The sequence below is a fragment of the Phocoena sinus genome, chromosome 6 (genome assembly GCF_008692025.1).
Source record: "Phocoena sinus isolate mPhoSin1 chromosome 6, mPhoSin1.pri, whole genome shotgun sequence".
Lineage (NCBI taxonomy): Eukaryota > Metazoa > Chordata > Mammalia > Artiodactyla > Phocoenidae > Phocoena > Phocoena sinus.
The window spans coordinates 23,163,236-23,176,019 of NC_045768.1; the positions used below are offsets into that span (position 1 = coordinate 23,163,236).

General features: G+C 40.1%; 1 protein-coding gene across 1 annotated transcript in view; it reads left to right on the plus strand.

Annotated features, from left to right (window-relative positions):
• The first annotated feature begins 3,011 nt into the window (after positions 1-3,011).
• Positions 3,012-12,784, plus strand: part of TXNDC8 (thioredoxin domain containing 8) — a 39,447-nt gene continuing 29,674 nt past the window's right edge. The window contains exons 1-3 of the mRNA XM_032636431.1: positions 3,012-3,101; positions 5,892-5,996; positions 11,783-11,842. Of these exons, the coding sequence (XP_032492322.1) occupies positions 3,078-3,101; positions 5,892-5,996; positions 11,783-11,842 (189 nt within the window). The 5' untranslated portion in view covers positions 3,012-3,077. The remainder of the gene's footprint in view (positions 3,102-5,891; positions 5,997-11,782; positions 11,843-12,784) is intronic.

The following is a 12,784-nucleotide window of genomic DNA, read 5'->3' on the forward strand; positions in this document are numbered from 1 at the left end:
GATGATGGATAGCTTCTGATGCAAAGGAAAAAAAGGAATGCACTGCATTCGGTTCATCCAGTACTAAGTAGCTTTCTAAGGGACCTGCAGATTCCAGCTGACCCTGTGTTCCTCCCTATCTGACAGGTGACCCAGACTTGAATTCTAAATTGATTCCGGCTAGGTTAAGTTATCTAAGCTGGCTGCACCTCGATTATCTCATCTGTAGAGTGAACACAATCACCTTAACTAACAGGGTATTTGCAAAATAACATAAATGACATTGATGCCAAGAATGGAGCCCACACTTCAAAACAATGGTTCTCAACCTAGGGCTTGGAAGATGTTCAATATGCATCAACATCTACCTTTCCTTCTTGAATGAAAAAGACAGAAAAGAAGAAGGAGAGGCAATGATAGGATCTTCAGTGGATAACCATGAATAAAATTCCTGGCTGTGATGGTAGAAGCATCAAAATGAGCAGTCTCAAACTCAAATGCCAGTAGAAGCTGGGCAAGTAATATTAATAAGCAAAGCACCCCAGGGACAAAGAAAAAAGAATACAGCAGACAGTGGCAAGACAATAGCAATGCTTCAAATAGCTGTTATCGTGGTAGAAGACAAATAGCTGCACACCCACAGGAAAAAGGGCTTCTTGCCACTCCACCTTGGGTTCTTGAAGCAATGGAAGATGATGGGGACGGGACTCAGCTGGAAAGGGCAATGCCCCCTCCAGAGGGGCAGCCACTGCTCTCCACCTGACAGTTATCATGTGACACAAAATGAAAGGCCCAGCATTGCCAGATCTTAGGACTCTTTGCAAGATAAGTAAGAGGCTCTGTTGATTCCTAAAATATTCCATTTGACCAGTGTTGGCCAACCTTATGGTATGATCAACATAGTGGGCCCTCAGAGGCTTGTGGACATTAGGTTACAACCTATGTTGCTTCTCCTTTTTAGAGCTCTGTCAGCTCAGAAGGGAGCACATTGGGTTGCGGTTTGCTTTCCGTTCGCTAAGAGGTAAGAAAACCCTTTCAGAAGTAGAAACTTGGAAAGCCAGAATGGTGCATGCCTTTACTGGCTTCAGCTAGGAGCTGTACACACTTCACTAGACTTCTTTATATCTGCTAATTATCATCATATCCCTAAGAGGTGAGCGCTATCTCCATTTCACAGATGAGGAAATAGAAGATTAGATAAGCAGTAATTTGCTCAAGAGCTCACAGTAGCAGCGCTCAGGTCTGACACCAAGTTGTTTTATCCAAGTTTAGTGCCTCTCATATACCGTAAAGTGGAATAATAACATTTGTCTGAGTCTAAAGCTCATTTTCCTTCCACCTTCTCCCTTGATAAATATTAAGCAGTTAGGGAGGCTCAGAAAGGAACTTAAATGACTGGAATGCCAGTTGGTAAATAGTTATTTCAGAGCATTAATGACTATTTTGAGTCTGGACACATTGCAGGCCAGAAATTAGATTCCTCAATCCTGAAGTTAGATTTTGCTCTACTATTGGCGTGCCTTGTTTGAGAGATTTTTAAACACCAGTGACAATGTTGAGTCATAGTTCTTGCGGTTTGACCCAAGTGGAGAAATTTCTGTAATACTGTATCTGAGTGTTTACCAGGTAAGTATTAGAAATTCCAGCTTAATTCAGTTTCAACTGTAAAGGAATTTGCTGTCTGTGGAAACAAACATCAGGCTTAGATAGCACTTCCAGCAACATTTCATCCAGTGGACCAAACCAAAAACCCAGGTTTCCTCTCTGTCACCTCACTGCTTTCTGAAACATTGGTCTTAAAAACTGGGTTCCTGTGTGTTTTATAACAGCTGCCAGCCAGCATCTTGTTTACATCCAGATGAAGAAAGAGGAAATTTCAGTAACTGTCACAAGGGCTAGGAATTGCTTTCTTGTTCTCTCGTGATTAACCCTTGGCCTAAAGATAGAATTGTTGGTTGGATTAAGATCATCAGGGTGGAACCCTGGACTTAGATGAATCCCATACAAACCACATAGCTGCTGTAAAATGGAGGAGGGATAAATTCACCCACAGAAAAATCCGTGTATTTTTGGTAGAAAGTGGAAGAAATGGGTGCTGGGAAACAACAAAAAACAACTTGGCCGAGGCTGTATGAGAAATATTCATAGCTCTTCATCTAACACACACTAAAAAGAAAGGCAGCTAATTCGTTCCTGAGAGACCTGAATGGAGGAGTGGAAAAAACCGAAAGAATGATTTTGCTGGTTTTGTTTTATTGTAGAATTCTGCAGTTTCTTACTTTGTGGTGATGGCTGGTGTTGTTGCTCTGAGGAAGGTCTGAGGAACATTGGTTCTGGCCATGTTTGGGTTTTCTTCTGACATTAAATTCTGAAAAATAACAAATCCTCATGTGCAGAGTTTGGCAAGCTGCTGCTATCTTTGTAAGGCCCAGCAGCTAAAAATGTTTACTTTTTTAAAAGATTTAAAAACAAAGAATATGAACCAAAGACTGCATGTGGTCCATAAAGCCCCCAAATATTATCTGGTTCTTGACAGAAAAAGTTGGCCAAACCCTGGTCCAGTCCATGAAAGTGAAGTTTCATTACTTCCTAAATAATTAGAGCAAAAATAACAAAGTTTAGGGAATCTGTGACTCATAAAACCAAATGTACAAGAAACATTATTATAGGATTAGGCTTTAGTATCTTTCTCAACTGCAAACTAATCCCTTCAAAATCCTAAATGAAAATAACTTTCATCTATTTAATATTACTTTGCTTATTTCTCATTTGGTGGTTGCCAGGGCTGGGGAAGGGAGGGGGTGCATGGAAATAGGTAGTAGAAGATTAACAAGAGACAGACACGTTTTTGACTCTGCCCACAAGGCCAGCAGTTGGCTGATTTTTGGCTGACCACACACTGACTAACTAGTCATAGCATCAAAATGAAATTAGCTCCATGTCTGCCAAAGTTCCAGATTCTAAGATGTCATGTTCAATGATGTCATAGAGAAGGTACCCTTATATTCCGGCTAGGATCCTGTAGTTGATAGGAGACAGCTACAGTCAGCCAACTGAACCAACAGGAGAGTTTTGTCAGCAATTCCCAGGTGTAAATCATGGTGCAGAATATTAGAGACATGGCAAGTATTTATTTGGCTTCAAGGAGTATTTCAAAAGAGACATCTTGAGAGCAGATTTGATAAACTTTAAGGAATATTTCCTCCATCCAGTACTCCTTCATTGCTCTGTAGCAAGAGGAGATTTTTATTTTTTAATGCTTGTTCTTCATGTTGTTTCTTGAGGGATGGCACTCTCTAGAGAGTAGCCAAGAGAAAAATTGATCAAAAAGAGTTTTATCCCTTCCTCCATCTCATTTCTTGCTCTGACTCTAGCTGGATCCAGGCCAGCTCCTAACATAGCCCATCCTGTACCTGATCCCACCAATTTTACCTTAGTTGTACCTGGAAAATTTTATGGAAGTAAAATAGTCCACATATTTCTCTTATCCCAGGAAAGAGAACAGAACCCCTAGACATGCCTATAGAATGGACCAGGGGCATTAACAATTGTTTAGGTGGTATTTCATAAAATCACTTTCCATCCATTGTCCAATGGTACTGCCACAACAAATCTCAATGCATATATGGGCCAGGGATAATTCTTTATGTAAAGAAAATTGCCTCTAAAAGAGTGGTTAACAGCCTACGTCATTTAGGGGTAGAGCAGGCATTTAGCATCCAGACATTCTGATGTGACCACATTACAGGAGGACCAGGAGCTGGAGGGAAGGGGGACATGTAGGGACGGGGTCTTCCCTCCACTAGCACCCTCAGAATTAGACTTTTGACACTTTTGCCAAATGTGCCTGTATGTAAGATCACAAATATGAGAGCGACCAGATTGAAAGAAGGCATTGCCATGTACCTTTGACATAAAAAAATGTTTTAAAAATAGCACACACTTGCTAATGATTTTGGTAATTATTCTTTTTTTGGTTTTTCTGGGACTCTCATAGAGTAGCTTGGAGTCTCACTCATCCTCTGAGAAGCCCTCTCCATCTCCTCCTCAGAGACCTATTCTGAGGGCCTACTGTCTCCTTTATGTCTTTATTCAAATGTCACATCGAGGTGGACCTTGGCCACCCCGACTGTGATTGTAATCCAGCACGCATCCTTCCCTCCTGTTTTTTTATTCTCCTTTTTTCTTTATTAGCACTGATCACAAATTTACCATATATTTTACTTATTAATCTTACCATTGGCTTCCCCACCAAATGTAAGCTCCATGAAGGCAGTGGGTAGAATGTTTTGGTTTTTGTCCGATGCTGTATCCTAGCAGCGTGTCCAGTAGCTGGCATAGAGTGGGCCTCAATAGGTACATGTGGGATCACTATGCATACCATGGGAGTATTACCTTCAGAGAACTTAGCCAAGTCAGATTCATTGGACCAGGTAATCCATTTTACAGCCTAACAACTACTGAGAAGTGAAGACGTGTATGCTTTTGAGGATGGCATCTACCTTATAACTTCAGAAGCAAGTGAGAAGTGGAGGCTTGGCATGGCTTTTTGAAAAGTTAGTCACCCCTCTCTTGGAGGAATATTGGTAAAGGAAGAGCATGTCTTCTTTGAGTCATCCGTTTCACTTCTTGAAAGTAAATCAAATGGCAATGTAATTGTCAAGACTCCCCTATTATAAAGTATATGCCATCTGTATGGAATAAACCCCATCCCTATTTCCAGTGCTAGGCCCTGATGGATTTAACTCAATTAGTGATCCCATCCCTCCATATTAATTAGTGGTCCAGGTATAAGCACATGATGGCATTTGGGCCAGAGAGAGGAAGAGTGAGCCCCGTTACTATAAAAAACTCAGGAGACGATTTTGTATAGTGGTTAAGGAAATGGACTCTGGGGTCAAGCTTACTAGGTTAGCAATCCCAACTACACCACTCACCAGCTGGTTGACCATGAGAAAGTTAATCAATGTTAGTTTTTCCATCTGTGAAATTGGGATAATAATAATATCCACTGCATAGGGTGGTTGTAGAGATTAAGGAAGAGAATACCAAGCACAGAGTAAATTAGATACTCTTGGTAGAATTCCAGTGAGAAAAGGAAAAATAAATCTTGAACAGAACGCTGTGTATTAGCAGATCATTCATTAATCAACTAAATGCTCTATGAGCACTTACCATGTGCCAGTTAGGGGCCATGGAGGCACAGAAGTGAGTCAGGATTGAGTTCTGTAGGGACTTGTTGGAAAGACAAGCCGTGCATGAAATAACTAGTGTAGGACATTGTTCACAAAGCAATAAAGCATAGATACCATGATCTGAGGTCCCAGGAGGGAAAATCTTACTTTACTTAGATGATACAGACAGTTGGTAGAAAAAATTCACTTAAGACATTCAGCAAGAAGCATGTCTAATCCTTAAATGTATGGTTTTAACTATATCTTTAATAATGATCAGCCCACCCCCCACAAAACCAAACCAAACAAAAACAAGAAATGATTCAAGTTATTAGATTAGCTCTCCTTTAGATTTCTCTGTTAATGCATGTTTACATCCTTGTTTAAAAAATCAAATATAGGTGTCCACCTTGAACACCCATTCATCCCCACCTTCCACCCCTCATCTCTCACTATCTAATCTCAGTCTCTCCCCAGAGGTATCCAACCATTACCAACCACCATTACCAACTCATCTGGTAAATAGAATCCTAACCTTTTTGTGTGGGTTTATCATCACTTATGTATACTTAGAAAGATAAATATATATATATATGCCCTCAGGGACATTTAGGAAAGGTTGGATCCCCTGGAGAACAATGGGGTGGGGCCCCATAACTAAGCTGTCATTTTATTCCCTGAGAGACATTATGAGATGTAGTGATTGTGCACATTTCCTCATTTATGCTCTGGTCTCAGGATGAATTAAAAGCACTTTTGAAATCTGCCGAAAACAAACTTGTAGTAATTGAATTTTCAGCAAAATGGTGTGGTCCTTGCAAAAGAATGTATCCTCTTTTTCATGTAAGTATCATCAGTGTCTATTTCACAATTTTAGAAGGAATTTAAAGTTCTCAAATAGCTTTCCCAATAAATCTTAAAAGTTTTGCCTTTACGAGCCATTATGGAATCATAGCTTCCCCCCCACTTGGTGCCTACTTCTTTTTTTATTATTATTTAAAATTTTTTTCAATTTTATTTAAGTATAGTTGATTTACAGTGTTGTGTTAGTTTCAGGCACACAGCACAATGATTTGGACAGATAGATAGATAGATAGATTGGTAGGGATAGAGATATTCTTTTTCAGATTCTTTTCCCTTACAAGTTACAAAATATTGAGTATAGATCCCTGTGCTACACAGTAGGTCCTTGTTTGTTAACTATTTTATGTATAGCAGTGTGTATGTGTTAATAGCAACCTCCTAATTTATCCCTACCCCCCTTTCCCCTTTAGTAACCATAAGTTTGTTTTAAAATGACTGTACTACCCAAGGCAATCTATAGATTCAGTGCAATCCTCATCAAATTACTAATGGCTTTTTTCACAGAACCAGAACAAAATTTTTTTTTTAATTTCTATGGAAACACAACTAGCCAATAGCAATCTTGAGAAAGAAAAACAGAGTTGGAGGAATCAGGCTCCCTGACTTCAGACTTCACTAACAAAGCCATAGTAATCAAAGCAGTATGGTACTGGCAGAAAAACAGACATATGTAGATCAATCGAATAAGATAGAAAGCCCAGAAATAAATCTACGCCCCTATGGTCAGTTAATCTATGACAAAGGAGGCAAGAATATACAACGGACAAAAGACCGTCCTGTTAGTAAATGGTGCTGGGAAAACTGGACAGCCACATGTAAAAGAATGAAATTAGAACAGTCATTAGCACCATATACAAAAATAAACTCAAAATGGATTAAAGACCTAAATGTAAGACCAGATACTATAAAACTTCTAGAGGAAAACGTAGGCAGAACACTCTTTGACATAAATCACAGCAGTATCTTTTTAGATCCGTCTCCTAAAGTGATGGAAATAAAAACAAAAAGAAACAAATGGGACCTAATTAAACTTAAAATCTTTTGCACAGAATCGTAGTTTTTTGAAGCATCCTGATTAACCTGAATATAATACAGTGAGATCTAATTAGATCATTAGTATACACACCAGAAAATTAATATTACTTGTCTATGGATAATTCTGCAAGGATCATCAAAAGGTGCGAAAGAGTACAATTGTACAAAGGAATGGATTATTCATAATAATGACATCTTACCTAAGTTCCAGAATTCAGAACTTCCAAATATTGGAATAGATTACAGATGAACATGATACTTGTTTTTAACTATAATATAAAAGAATAAACTGCTCCCAATCCTTCAACCCTATTATCAGAACAAATCCTATGTCTCACATATTCCTTTCATATCTGATCTCCTTTATAAAATATCTTAGTAAAATATTCCACTTAGTTGTAATCGTATACTTATATTCAGATCTTTTTCCATATACACATTTGTTCATGTTTTTATCAAGTTTTTAGATTATAATTTTCATGTCTATACAATGTTTCATCTAGTTAATTTTCCTATTACCCCATTTAAGAGTTTTCACCATTGAGGGATGGGGAGGGAGGTGTGTAACATGCAGCGGAAAGAAACTCAGGGCATTTTCTTTTCATTTCTCCTTATTGCACAGATGTTTCACATTTATGGTCCATCTTATGAAATCTATTCCTTCAAATATAAAATTTGGACTTCTCTACACAACTGAAAATACTCTGGTTTATTTTCAGCAAGATTTCTAACATTTCAACTTTTTTGACTTAAACTCTTCAATCTACCTGAATTCATTCTAACCACAATCACAACCTTTGATATTTAATTTAAAAGAAACATATTCAAATAGAGAAATTGGCTACATGACATCTCAACATCTATTCTCTGCCGAAAATTCTTAGGATATTTTCATATCTGGCAGGCCCCTCTATTCAGACACTTAAACTTAGAGTCTCCAAAGTTTAGCTTCAGGAGTATAACTACCTCACCTGCCACAAAGTCAAAGCTGATCAAATTTCAATGGCCAATGAGGCATTTTAATCTCGGGCTTGGTAGCCCCTTTCTCCCTTCATACTTTCGGGCCCTGAAGGTGGTAAGGGCTCTGCCACTGTTGTGTCCAGACTCTCACAGCTCCTCAACACCCATCTCTGACTTTACAGTTATTTATAGTTGGCCCTTTGGTGATAAATGTCCCCAAGTTATCCTAATTTGAATGTGCCATCTGTTTTCTGTTGGGATCCAGACTAATGCACACACAGTTTTTAAATTTGGGTGTATCCACACTGTGAAATACTATTCAGATGATAAAAACAATCAAGTAGACCCACACATAATGAAGGAATTACCTCCAAGACAACAATAGAATTAAGTAAAAAGAGAACAATATAGGAAAATTTATACAGTATGGTCCCATTTATGTAAAACAGATACATATACATATGTGTGTATGTATATATCAACATATATACATATATATTATATGTAGACAAAGGGGAGCAGAAGATGCATATCAAACAAGTTTTTTTTTTTTTTCTGTGAGAGGGAGGGAGTGAAAACTGGGGGAGGATTGAAAATGGGAAAAGTTCATGCTTTGCTTTATTTTTCTTGTAATGTTTGAACTTTTTCAAGAGAAGGTATTCATCATGTGTCATTTATTAAAAACTCATTGTACATAATGGAGTTGGAGGAAATGCTTTTCTTACTCTAGGGCACTTTATCGGAGATCAGAGTAGAAACAGAAACCAAATTAGACTGAAAAGGATTTTAATACGAGGAGTTAAATGCTCATAAAATCATTACAAGACTGGATGAATGGGCTCCAGAGTGGAACCCCATGAATGACTCAAAAGCACAACAGACCCACCTGAGGGGATCCTAACTTTACCAATATCAGATGTGAGAAGAGATGGGAAGCCACTACTGGGAGAAAACAAACAAACAAAAAACAAACAGAAAAACAGCAGTCGGGGAGTCAGAATCAGAATCTGGAAGCTGATGTCGGGGCACTGGATCCCTCAGCATAGCTGCCACCTCCAGCACGATTACCCTCCCACACCCCAGTCGTGCTTTCCAGCAGCACATCCAAAGATGAAAAGAAAGTAGCTCTGTCTCACTTCTGCCTTCCAAGTCTTGCCTTCATGCATCTCACTGGTGAAACCAATTTGCGTCCAGAACTCTAGCTGCGAGGGAATCCAAGGAAACTTTACCTTTTCCCTTTTCCAGGCTCTGCAGGAAGGTGGAATGGAAGTGAGCTGGCTATACCATTACTCTAGGTGGGGAAGAGTTCAAGACATTTTCAGGGGCTTCCCTGGTGGCACAGTGGTTAAGAATCCACCTGCCAATGCAGGGGACAGGGGTTCGAGCCCTGGTCTGGGAAGATCCCACATGCTGCAGAGCAACTAAGCCAGTGCACCACAACTACTGAGCCTGTGCTCTAGAGCCCGTGAGCCACAACTACTGAGCCTGTGCCACAACTACTGAAGCCTGTGTGCCTAGAGCCTGTGCTCTGCAACAAGAGAAGCCACCGCAATGAGAAGCCAGCGCACCGCAACGAAGACCCAACACAGCCATAAATAAATAAAATTTAGTTAATTAATTTTTTTTAAAAAGACCTTTTCAGACACACAAAAACTAAAAGTTGACAACCCAGAGTCTCTGCTAAAGGATGTATGGCAAGAAGAAAAAAAGTAAATCATAAGCAAATGTGGATTTTAAGAAGTGATTTAAAACTTTAAGTCTTGAGTAAATTCCACAGTCCCATTTGATCTGGGCCTTGATGATTAAGAGCAGGGGTCAGGAACCTTTTCTGTAAAGGTTAAAGACAGTATTTTCAGGTTTGCAGGTTATATGGTCTATGTCATATATACTCAGCTTTGATCTTGTAGCACAAAAGCAGGCAATGGCAATACACGAATGGGCAAACATGTTCCAATAAAACTTTATTTATGAGACCATGTGGAGATCTGGATTTGGTCTATAGGGCAAAGTTTGATGACTCTGGGCTAAGAGGATCACCTGGCATAGAACCCCAAAAAGGACATTTCTGGAAAAGGGGAGGTTATAAATTTGTTGAGAAATTGCATGGTGTGATCGTGGGAAGGCAAGTACTCTGTGAGGCTAACTTACAGTGTTTGCAGCGGAAGTAGCAACACACGAGCCTTGAAAAGGAAGCTGAGCCCAGATGGAGAAGGCCCTTGTGTTATAACTTAATGAGTTGCTGTAGAGTCAAAATAGAAGAACGTTTAAAAAGGTTTTGCCATGATCAGATGTGGGTTTTTGGAAAATACTTTTGGCAATGTTGTATAAGAATGGGTTGGAAAGACTGAGGCAGGTAACCCAAGGTGAACAACAATGTTAATGATGAGTTTACCAAAACTAGGGCAGTGGTTTGGGGAGAAAAAAGGAAAGGTCAAATTCAGGAGACAGTTTAGAGTTAAGAGCAAACAGAACAGGTGACCAGATGGTAACATTATATGGGAGGAAGAACAGAGCAGAAGGAAGAATTTTTGTTGAGGGCAGAGGAGGGTCCTAGGTAGGTGGAGTGGGATAGTGAGGGAAGGCAGTGTTCACAAGGGAACCCCAGTCTAGCAAGGAACCTGTACGATGTCTTCCGACTACTACTCAATACAAAACTACTATAACCCTGTCCATTTCCTGTCAGACTTGGGAGACTCTGAAAACTTCCTAAATAGAACCTGACCCTGAAATCAGATGTCCACGTAAGTCAAACCCATTGCCCCGCCTGACTGCTATTGGAGAACACCCATGTATCTTGAAACTTGAAAAGTGCAAGTCAATTTCCCCAGAATTCTTGGGCAACACCATCTTCCTGCCAGGCGTGGAGATGCTGCCAGTCAAAATCAGCATCTTTTTTTATCTGCAAAGTACTCCAAGATACCAAAGACCTTCGTGTTTATTATCCAAGAGTTTTCCCCCAATTTCATCATCTTGATGAGCCACTGAAGAAAGAACTCCCACTTGGGGCACATTTCATGGACAAACAACCGGAGAGAATCCCTACAACAGAACTCTGCACCTAATGTCCACCTAATCAGTCCATGTCATGCTGCTTCCTGCTTGTCCACGGGAGCAGCCACCAGTGACAGCTCCATCCGTTGTTGTCTCCACTTGGCCAAACTCTGGACACTTCACACCACCATTGAAGAGAGGTTTCATTTGAAACAGGTCAATGGAAATGCTTGAGATATTATGTTAATGCAAACAAATCAGTATGCTATTAAGTGCCCTTAAAGAATGAACATAGCTGTTGGGAAAAAAGAAAATCCCAGGAGCTGACATTTACAGGCTGCTTCTGCATCCACTACCCCATACCCATTACCAACACCACTGTCACCACCGCTGTCAAAGATGCTTCTGGAACATCTGGAACAGAAGCAGGAGAGTTGTTTTTCCCTCCTCCCATTTTCCATTTTCTTGCAAATGCTTCCCACTGGCAGAACCTAACAGGAAGACAGCTGGCAGAGGATTCTGCAAAATCTAGTTTTGATACATAGCAGAACACAGACTTTAGACTCTGGTTCTGCTGTTGATCTTTGCTTGACCTTGGCAGCATCCAACTTTGACTTTGGTGCTTGAGGTTCTAGGCAGTAGTGCAATGCCAGAATGATGCTTAGCTCTCTTGATCAACCTTTTTGTTCGGTTTTGTTTTTGCTAAAAGACATTGCTAGTGTGTGATTTAATATTAACATTAAGCTAATGAGGAATTTTTTTACTCTTTTACTTCGAAGGAAATGTCTGTGCAATACCGAAACGTCATGTTTGCTAGTGTGGATGTGGACAATGCTCGGGTAAGAATCTTAAATCCTTCCTTGTAGATATGTAAAATCCAACGCGATGTCATTGAGAGTGCTGTCTCAGTGATTATATAAGCAATTTAAAGTGTGATGAGTGGGCTTCCCTGGTGGCGCAGTGGTTGAGAGTCCGCCTGCCGATGCAGGGGACACGGGTTCGTGCCCGGGAACGGGAAGATCCCACATGCCACGGAGCGGCTGGGCCCGTGAGCCATGGCCGCTGAGCCTGCGCGTCCGGAGCCTGTGCTCCGCAACGGGAGAGGCCACAGCAGTGAGAGGCCCGCGTACCGCAAAAACAAACAAACAAACAAATATATATATAAGTGTGATGAACTGTAGTAAACTCCCCCATAACGTTCTTGTATATTTCGTATTTTTTTTTAAAAGACAATAAACATGTGGCTCTCCTGCTGCCCCCCGCCTTCCCATACTATGGCAGAATTCACTAATCAAGCCTAATATTCTTCACCGCTTGCTCTGGACTCTGCCCCACAATCCTGCTCAGTAGAGTTGCTCTAGACAGACAATACCAGTTGGTTGAAGTTGAGCTCAAAGTGAAAACTGATTTTCACCCCTATAATAGATTATTATTCAATTTCTAAAACCTAACTCAATGCATTGCAGACATTTTAACATAACTTGCTTTCCCCTTGCTATACCGTATGCTTTTTGTGGGTTTTTTTAAACACCACAAGGAATTCCAGGAAATCCTTCCCTTACCTCCCTAGAGCCTTTCTTCCTCACCCCCCCCCCCACAAATATAATGTCCTCAATCAAAATGTGCTTACTGATACACACAATTACAAAATTATTCTTCCTAACATTTGTTCACTTATAATGAGGAAAAGTACCAATAACAAGTGGCCTGTGCATACATTGGATTGAATTTGAGCTTTAGAATTTAAAAAATCTACTATTCACCCATCCTGCCCTTTAATA